Source organism: Falco rusticolus, chromosome Z (genome assembly GCF_015220075.1).
Source record: "Falco rusticolus isolate bFalRus1 chromosome Z, bFalRus1.pri, whole genome shotgun sequence".
Classification (NCBI taxonomy): Eukaryota; Metazoa; Chordata; class Aves; order Falconiformes; family Falconidae; genus Falco; species Falco rusticolus.
The window spans coordinates 58822748-58838484 of NC_051210.1; the positions used below are offsets into that span (position 1 = coordinate 58822748).

At 49.1% G+C, this 15737-nt stretch overlaps 1 protein-coding gene across 1 annotated transcript; it reads right to left on the reverse strand.

The window, feature by feature from the left end:
* Positions 1–8214: 8214 nt before the first annotated feature.
* LOC119141866 (orthopedia homeobox) lies at positions 8215–13937 on the reverse strand. The gene is made up of 3 exons (XM_037374522.1): positions 13901–13937; positions 12527–12936; positions 8215–8745 (listed from the first exon to the last, which is right to left on the reverse strand). The coding sequence occupies exons 1-3, from the start codon at positions 13935–13937 to the stop codon at positions 8215–8217; spliced, it is 978 nt and encodes a 325-aa protein (XP_037230419.1).
* Positions 13938–15737: the final 1800 nt, after the last annotated feature.

Genomic DNA, 15737 nt, shown 5'->3' on the forward strand with positions numbered 1-15737 from the left:
AATTTTCATCCGTTTCTTCCTTGTACAAGGCAGGGCAGACTCAGAAGTATGCAGAGGCATCTTGTGCAGGTAATCCCAAGACAATGTCAGTCTCTCAAAAGCTGTGCAAGTGATGGCCTGCCCCATGCACAGCTACTCTGGCCAGTGCAGCTCAACTGGATTGCAAGTGGGATTCCGACTGACTTTGCCAGTCAAGCTCCTTCCCTCGGAGCCTCTCAAGAAACTTGTGCTGAGGCAAACAGGACACATTTGGGATTATCCACTGCTGCACAGACTCTGATGCAAGACAGGACCAATTAAAACTGCCCTGAGTATGTAGAATGAGGAAGGCTTTTGCTGATGCGCCGAGTGCCATCTCATTTGAATGTTTTCTACCAGTTTGGAAATGAGAAGACCTAGATGAAAGCTAGATGTATCAACATCATTTCATGGAGGTTGCCCAATGGAGTGGCACAGAGAATGATGACTGAAGGTGAGGACAAAAGGCACAGGTAGGAATGGTGCACTAAACCTTTTTTCATCTGGTGTGATTCACAGAGGTGTCAAGAGTGTGTGATGTGTCAAAATCCTAAAGGCAAGAGTGAAAGCAGAAGTAAGCAGGTAGATAATCTTTTATGTAGAGGATCCCAAACTGCTTTACTCATAAATTCACTCTGAAAGCTAGTGGTAAAATATAAGGCACAAGACAAGCTTTAAAGATGAGATGATAAGACTTCATGAGTTGGTAGAAAAGGCACATCTAGAATGACTGGACAACTGCAGCATCAAAGGTGGCTAGGATCAGAGCAGTGCAGTTAATGAAAATAAGAGATTTGGGTATTGGTAGAGACTTCGGACAGAACAAATTGGGAGGACATTATTTGATAAAGAAGAAATTTCTGAACTTGTTGTGGAGTTTGATAAGAATCTAGTGAAGGTAACAAGAGGATTAAAATTGATAGTACTTGGCAGCCTACATTACTTTGAAGAAGAGACTTAGGTACCAAGACACTTAGATGCTTTTCAAAAAAATACCTGCAACACTGGATGCTTTCATTTAGCAAGTAATGGTGTAACCAGCTGTTGTCGAAGTTACAACATAAGGAAGGATGTATATGGAAGGCATCAACAAGTGACAGGCTGGCTTTATGTTTTGGGTGTAATTGATTAACTATAACATCCATGGATGAAATCTACAGATTTACATCCTACTGGAGAGGCTAGAAGAGGAGGGGATAACGAATGAAGGACTATTAAAGCAATTTATTGTAGACAGGCAAGAATTACCTCCAACAGAAATGAGAAATGTCTGACTTAAGTAAGGATACAAACCACATGACAAGTGGGCCAGAGGCAGCAGCTTCTTTTGATACAAAGGCCAGAGCAATCAACTAATAACATAGGATCCCACACCCTTTAGGAAGCATCACTGTTGCAGCTGTCTCTACCTCGATGGGGTCCCTTGCAGCCCAGCAGGATTCCCCAGCCCCGTGGGGATTGGTCCACTCACAGTCTGGGCAAACGTGAGCTTAAAATTGCACAGGAGTTAAAGCAGAAAGGGTAAAGTGACAGTAATATAAAATATAGTAGAATTATCTTCAAGTATTTCTTATAGTAATCAAAATTTCAAGAATAAAGTATGAGTCATTTATTTGCTATGGAGACCTGAAGATAAGAACACAAGCTGACAATGAATACAGCTGTGGGTGTTAATTACTGCTTATAATAGACACAAAGATTAGAGCCACCAACTGTACCAAGTGTAATTCTTTATTTAGTAACTTAATATTCTTCTCTGTTCATCTCAATGCATTTTTATATGTCTGACCTTCTGTAGACTTCTCATTTTGTTCTCCAGTTGAAAGAGCAAAGCTGGTTAATTTCTGGTGACATTTTGTGGCTGTGTAGCTGCTGAAATATCTTTTTACACTCAGTTTTGTTTATAAATCTGAATTGAGTGAATATCTGCCTGCAACACAAGCCTGTAAGGCAGGTGACATTGCTGAAATGAGAGTCCCCTCCCTCCCAGGGACTCCCTGAGCATGCCCTGGCATTGGAGGCCCAGTGGACACCAAAGAGCACTGTATAATGGCTATGGTCATGGCAAAGAACAGTTAGACCACGCTATGCCTCCTTCAAATTTCGTGTCTTCTACTCACACAGAGTATCACTGACTTACATTGAATGTGACTGTGGCACAACCACATCCTCTGGATACAAAAAAAAATGGGGACCTTTATTTTTTTATATCACAGTTTTGCCCGGACTGTGATATAAGGCAGGAAGCTCAGCATCACAGCCCTCCAGTACATAGGAATCTAATTACAAAGTAATGTTTATGCCTTCAAACAGGGGCTGGTGCTTCCTTTTAATTATTAGATATGAAAAATAGCGGTGAGTGCTCATAGTCATTCTGAAATGCTCTTCAAAAAGTTAGCAAAAAAATAAACCTTAAAAGCTTGTAAAGAAACCACAGGGAATCATAGCTGCCACTTAAATTATATTAAAGGGCAATAAATTGAAACCAGTAAAAAAGAAATGTGTCCTTACAGGGTGCATCGTCAGCTTATGAAATTCACTGTAGCAGGAGGTCAGTGAAAGAAAGTCCATAGTTTGTTTTTTTCTGAAGTACTTTTTGGATCACTACCATGATGCTTCCAATGCTGCGAGAAAAGGCTAATCAAACTTCATACTCCAAGGCACAAACTATGTATGGGGGTCAGGAGAGAACATCACCCTCACAGACAGTGTATTAAGCATATTCTGCATTTTCCCTCTCGACCTTCGAAGGAGGGTAAGGATCTCTGCAGAATGGTTGTGTAACCTCCAGTGGAAAATCCTGCACAAACACCTCTAGATTCCTTCCTCCCAGGGAGCAATTCTCCTCTGGCAGATTTCAAAGCTCATAAAAACATAATTTTAGCTCTGAAAAATGTATTTAAGCATAAACGTTGATGAACAATGCAATGTAAAGGTGAAGCAGAGCTCTCAAACCTCAAAGACAGTCTCAGGAGAAGCTGAAGCAGGCACAATTTATTGGCAAATAAGAAAGGCAACTTCCCACCCATACCATTGTACATCCCAGGTGGAAGACAAAGATGCGCACAAGCCCTGGCTGTGAGGAATGTGAAAACAGAGACACCCTCCTGCCATTTTTCCCCTGAGGAGTAGAAGTAAATCTCACAGAGGACTTTATGTGACTACTAATGTGGCCCCTAAAGTACTACTCAAAGAAAAGGATGATGGTTGATGAGAGTCCCCTACCACATCCCGAGCACAATAAGCCCCTCCGACTCTTGATGCTATTTTTATTGTGGTGAAATGAAAGATTAAAACCATGCTGTCCCTAGTCCCCTGTTCCACCACCACCACCGCTGTTTTCCTCTCCAGGAGGCTGCATCTCCACCAGGGGTGATGATTGGTCCATGATGTTTAAAAGGACCTGTGGATCCTATGTCTTTTGGGGCAAATTCTGCTTCTCTGAGTTAAGACGTGGCTGTCAGCTGTCTTGCCCAGAGATTTTGAGTACATTACATGTTCATGAAGTCAAACTGGCTCCCAGACACTGGCTCTTACCTGTGGCTAGATGAGCCAACATGGCACAAGCTGTGGTCAGACATTTGAATGTGGTCCATACGTGGTCCTCTTATTTCTTTCAGAAAAGGTAGTTTACAGAATGGGTTAAAGTTTTCTGGCAGAATAATTCTGATTATCAGTCCCGCAGACCTTCACCCATGCATCTGCTGAACTCACAGTCAGGTCAGCATGGGCTTTAAAGGCTGCAAGATCAAGGCCTTTGCTCCTTTGTCTCTTTTGACCAAGCTGTAACTCTATTATGATGATCAAATAGTTGAGATAGATCTGTGACATTACAGGATGCTAATTTCCAAGGATTTCTCTTCCTTTGCCTTTTGTGGCATTTAGATTTTTCCTATGTTTATAGCACACATGAGGAAAAAATGAAAATTCCTTTGTTTTCCTTTTCATCTCTACGCTGAAAGGCTAAACAGGCCATGCTTCCCAGACCAACCGCTCTGAGCTCAGCCTTAATGGCAGGCAGGTGGTTGCCTCCGTGTCAGGGCTTGCTTTAAAAAAAAGGGGATCTTAATTCCAGCATTGGAAATGAAGAGGAGTTTGCTATTAGCTCTCACATTAATAATTTAGAAAATACATGCCCAATCACTTGTGTTCTCTCAGTTCTCTCTGAACACAGCTGCAAACTGCATTAGGTATTAGGGTGAATGGATATATTTCAGATGAGATATTTGTACTGAATTATTAGAGTAGTCTGTATTACAAAATTACTAATAAACATTGCTTCTGGCTCAATTTAGCCTGAACTCAGTGAACCTAGCCAGTGGTGAGAAATCAAAAACTCCAAAATACCCGATGAATGAATCTAACTAATCAAGAAGCCCTGCAGGAAGTAGATGCCAGGATTAATGAGCCAGTGGTTTCACCATGCCATGCTGTTATTTCTTCACATAAATGCCCTCAGATGAGATTACCTTTGTCATGAAAAGGAGAAAAGGAAGGTTACATACTTTCAACTGACAGGTTAACTGCCATACCTCCATTACTGCAAGATACATTTTCATGTGCAGGGATTTTTATTCTGAAAAATGAAAATTTAAAGACCACAACACAAATTAAACCACATTTTCATTTCTAAGAGCAGGGTTCATTGCTGCTAGTACAATAATATAATCCATGCTGCAATGTTATCTGATCCCTTGCCTTGCACAAACTTTCTTCCAATGTTAGTGATGCTCAGTGAATGCAATCTCCAGAAGCAGTTAAGAGCAGATTCTGCCTTCCACAGGGATTTGAGGGGAGGAAGACAGGAGAGGGAGAGTGTTAAAGCATTTCATCAAGAGAGCAAATGAAAGGTTCAGTGACATTATTGTTATGTATATTCCTTAGACATTAGGGGTGATGTTGTGTTTAGAGGAAAGTAAAGCTGCGTAGATACGTGCTGGTGTGGAAATGAATCCATATATACAAACATAAATCTCAGTCTACTTACATGCTAGGTGGAATTGCTCAAAGCTAAAATGCACCTTAAGGCAAGCAAATAAGCCCAGCTGTAACAACCTTAGTGCCTGGTGTTAGCTACTTAGTAATAAGTTAATTGTTGTTTGGCATAAATGTTTCCCCTCGATATATATGGAATTCGCCCATTTACTTTGGCCACTTTGCATGAACAAAGCAAAGCTGTTCATGTTGCTAGGTAGAACTGGTCAGTGCTGTTTAATTTTTATCTTTGCAGTATCAGTGTGGGTGAGATTTTGTAACAAAATCATCCACAGACAACCTGTAACATGTGTTAGTGAAACCTGCAGTCCTCTTCCTTTCATCCATGTTAAATACATAAGAGCATCTGCTTAGACGTTTCAGGTTGCAAAACTTCAGCTGGTGCTAAGGGTACATATAATTTCAAAAATCTCCAGGACTCAGAACACAAAGATCTATTGCCATGGAAACAAATGTCGCATCAAAGTTGGGTAGGATCAAAAAGCTTTGCTCATAAGCAGCACAACAGTTGCATTAGAATATGGAGGAAATGATGGATGTTTTAGGAGCGAGCATTACGCTGAAGGACCTTTGTAAGGCCCGTTCCATAGGGCTGCGGTGTTCGGTGTCAAGAGTTGGATCTTACAGGTTGCCTCTCAATCCCCTGCCCCCAGCCAGAGAGAGCATTTTTCTCTACCATTAAAAAGCACATATTTTTTAAAGACCTTCTATACTGCACTTTACAACATCCCTACATCATAAAGCTGTCTTACTTATAGCAATATAAAGCAGCTGTAAAAATTACATGCTTGTAAACAACCTTCCATACATTTGGAAGGAGTGAGATTTGCACTCCTCTGATGTAAGTGGAGACCTGTTTGTCTTCCCAGTGTGCCACAGCATGGGGAAGGGACTGCTGTGGGATTGGGAAGGCCAAGGGACATCCTGGATGGGCCACCACTCCCCTTGGCCCACAGAGGGGCACTCATGGGGGATAGAGGAGAGGGGGTTACTCTGACCAGCCTTGCTCCGTAGGCACCCTGTGCAGCCACATCTTTGATGGCTGATCTAAACTGATCACAAACTTCAGACTCAGAGCTAAGCCTGGGTGCAGAGGGGCAACGGCATGGCCCCAGGCCAGGCTGGGGAGAAAAGGGAGGGCTGGAAGGAGGGACAGGGCATGGTGACTTCTTAGCCCAGGCATTTACCTGGTAAGGTATGGCTTATGGTATGGGACCTGTCTTGCCTGGCTTGGCCCACCTCAGGGTGAGCATCCCGGGCTGTTTCAGCACCTGCATGAACAGGCTCCTACAGAAAGGGCGCAGGGCGGCTTCCTCAGGTGACCCCCAGCGGACCCACTCACAGCCTGGATTGCCAATAATTTATTCTGCTTTTATTTCTCTTTTAAATTAAATATGCATATGTAATATGCACTTTGGAGCGGGCAAGGACCCTTCAGCGGGTGCCTATGGAGCCGGGCACTCTCAGGTGTGTAATTAAGAGGTGTGTAATTGATGTACAAGGAGAAGAGATCTTAGTGCATTGCATTAAAAAAGGAAAGGGCGGGGAAGGGAAGAGAAGGAAAAAAGAAACTCAAGCTGGGCTGCGCGACACTTGCCGAAGTCCTGCACCTACTTTTCCCGCGCGTTAAAGTTTTCACGGGAGCAAACGCACGGTTTTCCCGTCGGTGGGATTTGGGCTGCTAGCAGCCGTGCGCTCCGCTCCGAACAGGCAGAGAGGTCTGCGGCGAACCGGCCCTCCACGCCCGCTCCCGCTGCAAGCCCGGCCCGCACCAGCCCGCACCGGCCTCTCGCCGCCCCACTCCCCCTCGCCCCCGGCCCCGCCCCACCCCTACCCCCCCGCCGAGTTTCTCCCGACTTACAGTTAAAAGGCAAATCACACAGAAAGATTAACAAAAGTTTATTTATCATGAAGTATTAAAATTGTGATAAATGAAAGGCAAAATTCAAGCAAGCAAAACTATCCCCAAACTTGTGACAAAGGACTCGGTGAATCCCCACAGAAGGAAGTCCTGTCGTTTTTTTTTTTGTTTTTTTTGCCTGCGATTCAAGACACCTCTCATATCTCACACGCCACATCAAAATCCATAATTATTCATATCACATACTGAAAATGATATTATTTATCCATTCACATTAACTTGATATAAACGTGTCCGGAAAAGTCAAGTAATATATTTTATATTAGCTCAAACATTTATTAAGAAACCCAAAATTCAATAAATAAGCACAGACAATAAGTTAAAACATATCACGAATCGACCAGTATGTTAACAAGAATGCTTTATCTACACAAAACATCCTATTACACATCGTTTGTTCATTCCTCCAGCGGCCCTGCCCTGCGGCGGGGTGACCGGCACATGCAGGCGGGCGGGCCGCGGGGCCGGGCCGGGCCGGGCCGGGCCGGGCGGGGCGGGGGCGGCGGCGGCGCCTCCGTCGGCGGCAGCGGAAGATGCAGGAGGGACAATAGCAGCAGGAACGTAAATAAATGCGTAAATTAAGGTGGGGCGGATCGGCAACTCAACTGTCACGAAATCAAAGATCCGAAAAAGGGAAGTGCTTTTGCTTCGGGGTTGGTTTTTTTTTTTCCTTTTTTTTTTTTCCCCCGTGTGTTTTACTGTTACGAAAAGAAACTTTTTCATTTCTTTTTTCCCCCCTATCTCCTTTGCTCTTTCTCGCATATAAATGCTTTACCAAAATGGATTTGATTCTCTCGGGGGTCTCAGTGGCGCTCCGCGGGCCCGCCCAACCGCCCCCCGACGGCGCCCTCGCAGCGGAGGGGGCCGGCGGCAGATCGCTGCTCTTAAATAAACCGTAAAAATTAAGGAAACGAAACCATGACTAATTTCTTTGCGGTGCCGGCCGGGTGCCGGCGGGGGAAGGAGGCAGGGCCGGGCGCGGGTGGCCCCGGGTCCTTCCGCCGCCGGGGAGCAGCGGCCGCCGGCCAGGCCGGGCCGCGGGGGACTGGGGGGATGCGCGGGGGCGGGGGGGGGGCGGGGGGGGGGGGGGGGGGGGTATTTCTCGGCCCACAAACCAGTCCGTTGGCGTCTGATTTCAGATCCTGAGTCGGCTCCCTGGTAAGTCAGGTGGGGGAAGGCGGGGGACCGGGGCGGGCCGGGGCGGGCGGGCGAGGCGGGGGCGCGGGGCGATGCGGCGGCGGCAGCGGCGGCGGCGTTGGCGCGGGGCGCGGCTTCGGCCATTAGGTGAAGCTCATGGAGACTGTGTGCTCTAGTGCTTTGCGGCGGAGGGAGGCGATGCTGGTTCCCCGCCACACGTCGCTGCTGTCCGGGGAGCTGCAGAGCTGGGGCGAGCCCGTCACGTTGCTGGGGCCGGGCAGGGAGGCGGGCACCATGCCGGGGAAGGCGGGCTGGTAGAGGTGCGACTGCAGCCCGGCGCCGTTGGAGCCCGCCAGGCTGTTGGAGAGGCCCATGGAGTTGGGCGGCGGCCCGGCCGCCAGGCTGCACTGGGACAGGGACTGCGCCATGGCCTGCTGCCTGCCCAGCGCCGGCGGCAGCGGCAGCTGCGACACGCCCGGCATGGCGGCGGCGGCCCAGCGGGTGTCGTTGGCGTGGAAGGAGCAGAGGCTGTCGCCCATGGCGGCGGCGGCGGCGGCGGCGGCCGAGGGGAACTGCGGCAGCCCCGGTGTCGGCAGCAGCGTGCCCGGGGCGCGGAAGACGTTGGTGGTCTTCTTGCGCTTCTTCCACTTGGCCCGACGGTTCTGGAACCAGACCTGGGGCGGCGGGCAGCGACACGCACCGTTAGCCACGACCCGCCCGCGCGGCGGCTCGGTGGCATGGGGTCCGTCACCCCCGCCTGGCTGCCTGCCCCCCTCCCGAGGCCCGCCCCCCGGCCGTGGTCGCCTGTCACACCCGCGGACCCACGCGCGTCCCCGTCACGGGGTAGCGAAACTGCTGCAACTTTTAATAACGGAACTGCTGGCAGTGCCCGTCCCGGGACTGAGCCGCCTGCAGCCTCCGTCCCTCGGGAGGCGGCTCCTGGAGAGGAGCCGGGCCTCCACCCGAAAAAAAATACAGTAACACGCACACAAAAAAAAAAAAGAAAAAAAGACTGGCCCACGGCTGTTACTCTGGCGTGGCAGCACTCGGGAGCCGCCACCGGCGCGGGGCGCGGCGGGGCCGGGATCCGTGCTCCGACCGGCAGCCCGCCCTCCCCCCCGCCGCCCGGGTCCCGGGGCAGGAAAACCGCCCGCACTAGGGGTAAAAAAAAAAAAACCAAAACAAAACAAAACAAAAAAAAAAAACCCGAGGTGTTAGGCGGGCGGGTGCTCGCGGTGGCGGTGGCTCGACGGGCCTGGCCGCGCCGCACGTGGAGCGGGCCCGCTGGCGCGCGCAGAGCCCCAGTGTCACCGCGCACACCCGGGCCGGGGGCAGCGGCGGCCGTTAGCGGGAACGAGCAGCCGTTAGGGAGCTAAATGTTATATGAATAATCGAAAAGTCGCCTTCAGTTATGTTTTAGGGTTAATAGTTAAATTGCAGCTACAAAATCTTTTTATGTTTCATGGTTTACTGGTGGTGTAAAGAATCTCCGTCAGGTCTGATCGGCTCAGCTCATAGCTATGCTGCATATGCTTTTAAAATGTGAATGTTTCCAGTTGAAAACTAGTGCATGACAGATTAAAACGCAGGGAAAACCTGGGGGAGATTTTGAAAATGCACACATGACAACTCTAGAAATATATTAACCGCCAGCGTTTGGCAACTTTGGACTCCTTTTAAAATGCAACTAGCCCCTGAAAATTATTAATACAACAGTGAGAATCTAATGGAGGTTGGAATTTAAAAATCTACCTTGATGATGTCTGCTGTTACAGTAATATAGACATACTGTAAATGTGTTTTAAAATATATAGCCCATTTAATTCCCCAGCTATAAATGGGTTAGAGAGAAAGACGAGGAGACAATATCACTTTTGTTTTTCTTTTCCTTTTTTTCTTTTTTTTTTTTTTTCTTTTCAGGAGCCAAAGCTTTATGAAGATCTCATTGGAATCCAGCGGATGATTAATGTGAAGATTTGGTAGGAAATCTGGAGAGCTGTATTAAAGCTCAGATCTCAGGTTCATTTCGATCAGCCAGCCGTGAACTCTGGGCCGAATTCATTACACTTTAATAGTGCTGGGAGAGGAAGAAAATGCAATTTCTCATTCCATTAGAAAACTAGAAAATACTCTCAGCTTGTCCCCTATTAAGATGTGGCAGGTGACGGGACCATTGTGGGGGACACGGTCAATGGAATTACAGCACATTATTTTTGTTCATATAAAATATTGAAAGGCAAGCCTGACTGTGCAGAAGTTATTTCACTGATTTGGTTTTTATGTAAATAAAATATTGAAAGTTAATTAATCCGTGCTAGAGACTAATGATTATGCTTATTATATTGCATTTGATCGCGTAATTTGCATGATTCTCGCATTGCTGCTTAATAAGCCATTCCAGGTTATAAATAATTCTGAAATTGGTTTCTAATAATGGCATGCTATAAAAAGAATGGTTTTATTACAGCAGCCTGAAAAGCAGAGCAATATCAGACATGGAATTGGACTCCCGTTTAAGCACCAGCCGCTTTAATAATTATTTAAATGTATCATATACATTAAATACAGATCTAAAATGAGGAAAGTGGTGATTTATCCTAGCATCTAAAACCCTTAAAAACATATACAGCTGCTATAAATTAACTATTTGGAGGATTCCTTAATCAGTGTGGAGCCCACATACTGCAAGGAATGTGTAGGCAATCTGTTAACTATAAAGAAAACTGTAAAGTACCCATATAAGAACATAAACCAATTACTATTTAATCTAAATTTGGTCAAGGAGCAGTGATACATCGGATTGTGAAGTAAATACATTAAATAAATTATTTTGCCTCAGATTATATAATGTTAATCATTTTGAAGTGTTAATTAAGAAGGTTATGTTGATCTGATTACTTTTTAAACTACAGAACATTATTGTAAAAAATATTTAAATTGCCAGTCTATTAAACTGTTTTTATCAGCAGTCTGGAGCTATTCGCATTGGTTTAAGATTATGCCGAGGCCATTAAAACACTTTGTCTTTCTTCCTACGAATTTCTTTGATATGCTGTTAGAAAATAACTATTTCCATTTTATATTTTATATTTTACTCCATTTACCACACTCCTAATATTGAAATTGGTATCATTAACCTTTGGGAAACCCAATAAAGTTTAATAGAGCTCGTTTTCTTTTTTTTTCATGGAGTCAGTTGTCCAATTATATTTTATTTGTGAATCTAATTTCTTTCTTAATTTAAACTAATTATAGTCCTGTGTAGGCTAAGTCAAATTGTTTTACTTTTTAAAAGCAGACATGCATTTTCTGTCATATTCGAGAACAGTCAGTTTCCATTCATAAAACCCTGTATTTGGGGATTTCTTTTGACGTGTCCTTATTTAGCTAGAGGAGCCTAGGCTTGCCAAAAGGGGTTTTGAACACGGGCTGCGGTAAAGTGCGGCGACGTTCCCGGTGTGCTGTGCTGAGCGGGGATGCACAGCCCGTTCCTCGGAGGGGACTCACCTAGAAAGTCACTAAAATCGCCTTCTACACACAAAAGCCACATCAGAGCAGTCTAGCGGTTGGATCCCTCTCTCCCTTTTCCAAATTTTGTTTACATTGACTTGCCTGAATAGTTACTTATGTGCCTGTGTACAAATACATATATATATGTCTGTGTTCATAAGTATATATATGTACTTTAGAGAACAAAGTACACCCTCGATGCTGAAGTTACTGGCTACCCGTGCCGTCCTCAGGCATTATAAAAGCCGTTATGGGGAAACTCCGGGTGCAGACAGAGCTGCCTTTTACCGAAGTGCCTTTTCACGAATCTGCGTGCTCCCTCGCCCCCCACCCTGAGCCTCCCGGCGGCGGGCTCCGGGGGCTCCCCCCGTCCCACGGGCGCCCGCCGCAGCACCGTGGACAGCCGCCCCGCTCCACGACCCCGCCCCGGGGCTCCGGGCAGCGCCGCCGGCAGCACCCTGGACAGCGACCGGGGCACGGGGGCGGTTCCCAGCGGTTTGTGGCTCTCCTCTCGGCGCCGAGCTACGGCAAGGGCTGCGGCTCGCCCCCCGCGGGCTGTACCCCCCCGGGCTGTACCCCCCCGGGCTGTACCCCCCCGGGCTCTTTCCTGGCCCACGTCGGGCCGTGGAAGGGGGCTTCCCTCCGCCCGCACCCCGCTCGGGACTACCGTGCTGCGGACCGATAGGGGACAAGGGGACCGCACCACTGGAACAGCTTTGCGGAAAGGAGGGCGGGGGTGTCCGGCGTCAAGGTTTCCTGACCAAACCGTTGCGTTCAGGGGCTGGTTTCCTCCCCCACTGTCGGGCTGAGGTTTGGGGGCACCCACCCTCCCGCCCCGTTGTGCCTGGCCTCGCCGCCGGCCCGCCGCGCCGCCGTCGGTGCGACCGGAGAAGGGGCCGGCGGACGCGGAGCTGGCGGGCTCTGCGCGGGGGCCGCTGTTCATACCTGCACCCGGGACTCGGTGAGGCCGATGCGCAGGGCCAGCTCTTCCCGCATGAAGATGTCCGGGTAGTGGGTCTTGGCGAAGCTCCTCTCCAGCTCGTTGAGCTGCGCCGGCGTGAACCGGGTGCGGTGCCGCTTCTGCTTCTGCTGCCCCTGCTGCTGCCCAGCCTGACTGGGGTTCTGGCCGCCCTGCTGGCCTTGCTGCTTGTCGGGGTCTTTGGCGCTGACGGCTAAGGAGCTGGGGTTGGATCCCACGGTGGTGATGTCCTCCCCCGGCAGCAGGGTGGTCCCTTCCACCGTGTCCGAGTTGGGAGCCATGTCTCCCGGGTGTCCCCCCGGATCCGAGCCCCCTACGCCCAGCCGACACTTCACCGCCTCCCGGTGTCCCAGCAGCTCGGCCGCATCTTTCATCCCTGCGGAAGCAAAGGAGCCGTGGTCACTCCCCTGCAGCCGGGCATGTATCCATCAGAGCCGCTTTCCAGCGCACTGAGCCGGCGAGAGGCATCCAGCCACCGCCACCGACTCCGCTCCGCCACCCCCCGCCGCCCCCCGCCCGCCCGCCAGCCCCGCAGCCCAGCTCGGCTCTGCGACGCGCAGAGCCCCCGGCCCGGCGCAGCCCGGGTGGGGAAGAGAAAACTTTACGGCAGCTCCTCTTCCTGCTTAAATAACCAGCTCCCTGCCGGGCCTCCTCTTGCGAGACCAAGGGAGGGGAAGGGGAAGGAGGGGGGCAAGCTTTGGCGGGTTCAGCTTGGGTTTTCCAGCGGGGCTGGTGAAAGAAAGAGACGGAGAGAACGAAATGACACTCGAGCCGCCCTGCTGCCGGGAGCGTTACTTCCCCGACAGATGTGCGGGGCCCGCAGTCACCCTGGCCGATCTTTCCCCTCTCCTCCCTCCGCTCCTCTAAACAGACTCATGAATAACCATAAATAGGTAGATATAGATATTTCTCTTTTTTTAAAAAAGGAAAGGAAGGTGAGAGGAAAGAGAGCAGGTGAGCAGGGAAAGGCCACTCAGAACTCTTCCGTAAATACTGTCGAGCTCATCTGTCCTAAAATAATCATCATCATCATCATCACAGTAACAAGGTGTAGGTATGTGTATAAAAACAGGGAGAGAGAAATTAAATGATCCACAACTCGCTGTAGATCTACATACTCCGTAGGTCTCCTTCTCTCTCTCTTTTTTTTTCCCCCGTAATGTTAAATCAAATTAAACTTTAATACAGTACAATTACTTTTAAAGGAATTAGCCCATTTAGATCGCATTAAGGTAAAATAAGGAACAAATTGTCAATTTCCTGCCCCGGCTTCCTCCCCGCTTGCCGCCGCCGCCGCCGGTGCAGCCGCCGCGGGCGGGGGGGTGCTGGGGGAAACTCACCGAGACGGGCGTCCAGGAGGTCGGCGTGAGACAGCATCGCGCACCGCTCCAGGGCGAAGGCTGTTCCCCCCCAAATTTTAGCGGCCTTAAGTTATTTAAAATAGATATAAGATATGAGATATATATATATATATATAGATCGCCTAAATGAAAGAAAATTCGGTGTGTGGTTAAAAAGGGGGTCTCTTGCATTATAATGTCCTTTAGAGAGACGGGGAGGTGCTTAACACTTCAATGAACCCGTGAGCAGCTCGGCGCGGGGACCAATCAGGAGGGCAGCCTGCAAATGTCAGCGCCCGGAGCGCCCCGCTCCGCCCGCCCGCCGCCCGCCCGCCGCCGCCGCCGCCCCGGCCTCCCGCCGCCCCGGCCCGGCCCGCGCCGCGCCGCCGCTCCCTGCCCCTGTCCGCTCGCCTCGCCACCCTCCTTCCCCCGCTCCCCTTCCCTTCCAAACGCACATTTGCCACCCTCCTCCCGCGCCGGGTCACCTCTGATTTATCGGGTTTTCTTCTCCTTTTTCTCTTTTTGTAACGCCTCCTCGGAGCGCACCCTGCACCCGACCCGGTCAGGCTCCCGGGGGTCGCTCGCAAGCCCAGCGCCCACCGGGGCGATGCGAGCCGGTGAGCGCAGGCGGCTGCACGGTGCCGGGGCTGGCAGCGCCGGCCCCGTTCCACGGCCGCCCCAGGGACCGTGCTCCGGGGCGGCGGCGGCGGCCCGGCTCTCACCCACCCGCCGCCGCCCCCGGCGGGCCCCGACGGCTGCGGGGCGGCGAGGGAAGAGAAACTAGCGCGAGTTCCCGCAGCGGCCCGGGCCGCTCCCAGCCGCCCCGTCCCGGCCCCGCTCGTTGCAGCGGCGCAACGCAACGCGGGGGAAGGGAGCCGAGCACCGCGCGTCCCGGCCGCCCGGGAAGCGCTACCTCCCGGGCCGGGATACAAAAGCCCGTAAGCTTTAGTTTTTCGGGTGAAGTTTCCAAGTTCGGCTCGCCTACAAACTCAATTTAAAGCAGTAAATAAAGTTAAATGCTTTTTATTTTCCTCTTGAATATGTTAAACTACTTGAACAATTTAAAGTGCTTTGCACAAGTGAAGCGAACCATTTCTAATGTTCTGATTTTTCAAAGCCAGCCAACAACAAAGTTTAGATTAGTAATATATTTCTAACCAGAGTAATTTTCAAGATCATTAGGCATTTATGTAATTAGTGCCAAATCTATAAGCTTTTATTACGATTATTAGAGTAAAATCAGTATAAATTTGTACTAATTTACTACTGTTTAGACTTGGCTGTCAAGCCAAGAGGTTCTTATTGTAAATGATAACTGAGGAAATTAAGTGCAAAATTCTGTACCATTTCTGATCTGCTCCTAAACAATCCGTTTCAATTGTATTTGCAGCAGAACATAATGCCCTTTTAAAGTTATTTGACTTGTATTTTTATTTGCAAAACAAGAAAAATACCCTCTACCGGGGCACAATGAAAACTGATATTTACTACTTCCCACTTGATTAACATTGATTTTTAATTCAAAAGTGATGCAATTAAGATTATTCATTTAGTGCAAATAAGGCTTCCACCAAAAAGGGAGCCCAGTGAAGTCTGTGTTAAATAATACAGCGCCAATGGCTTTTGTTTTTTCCGCCATCCAATTGACTTACACAAAACATTGTAAATACTGCATGCGAACAGATGCAAGAGTGGTTTTGTTTGCAGCTCAGATGTGCAGGGGTTTCGGCAGCGACTGAACAAGGAGACAAAGGAACCGGCCGACCGATCTCTAGGGCAGTTTTGCTGCCTTTTTTTTTTTTTTTTCCTTCCCGTTTCCCTCCTCCCTGCTCAGGCT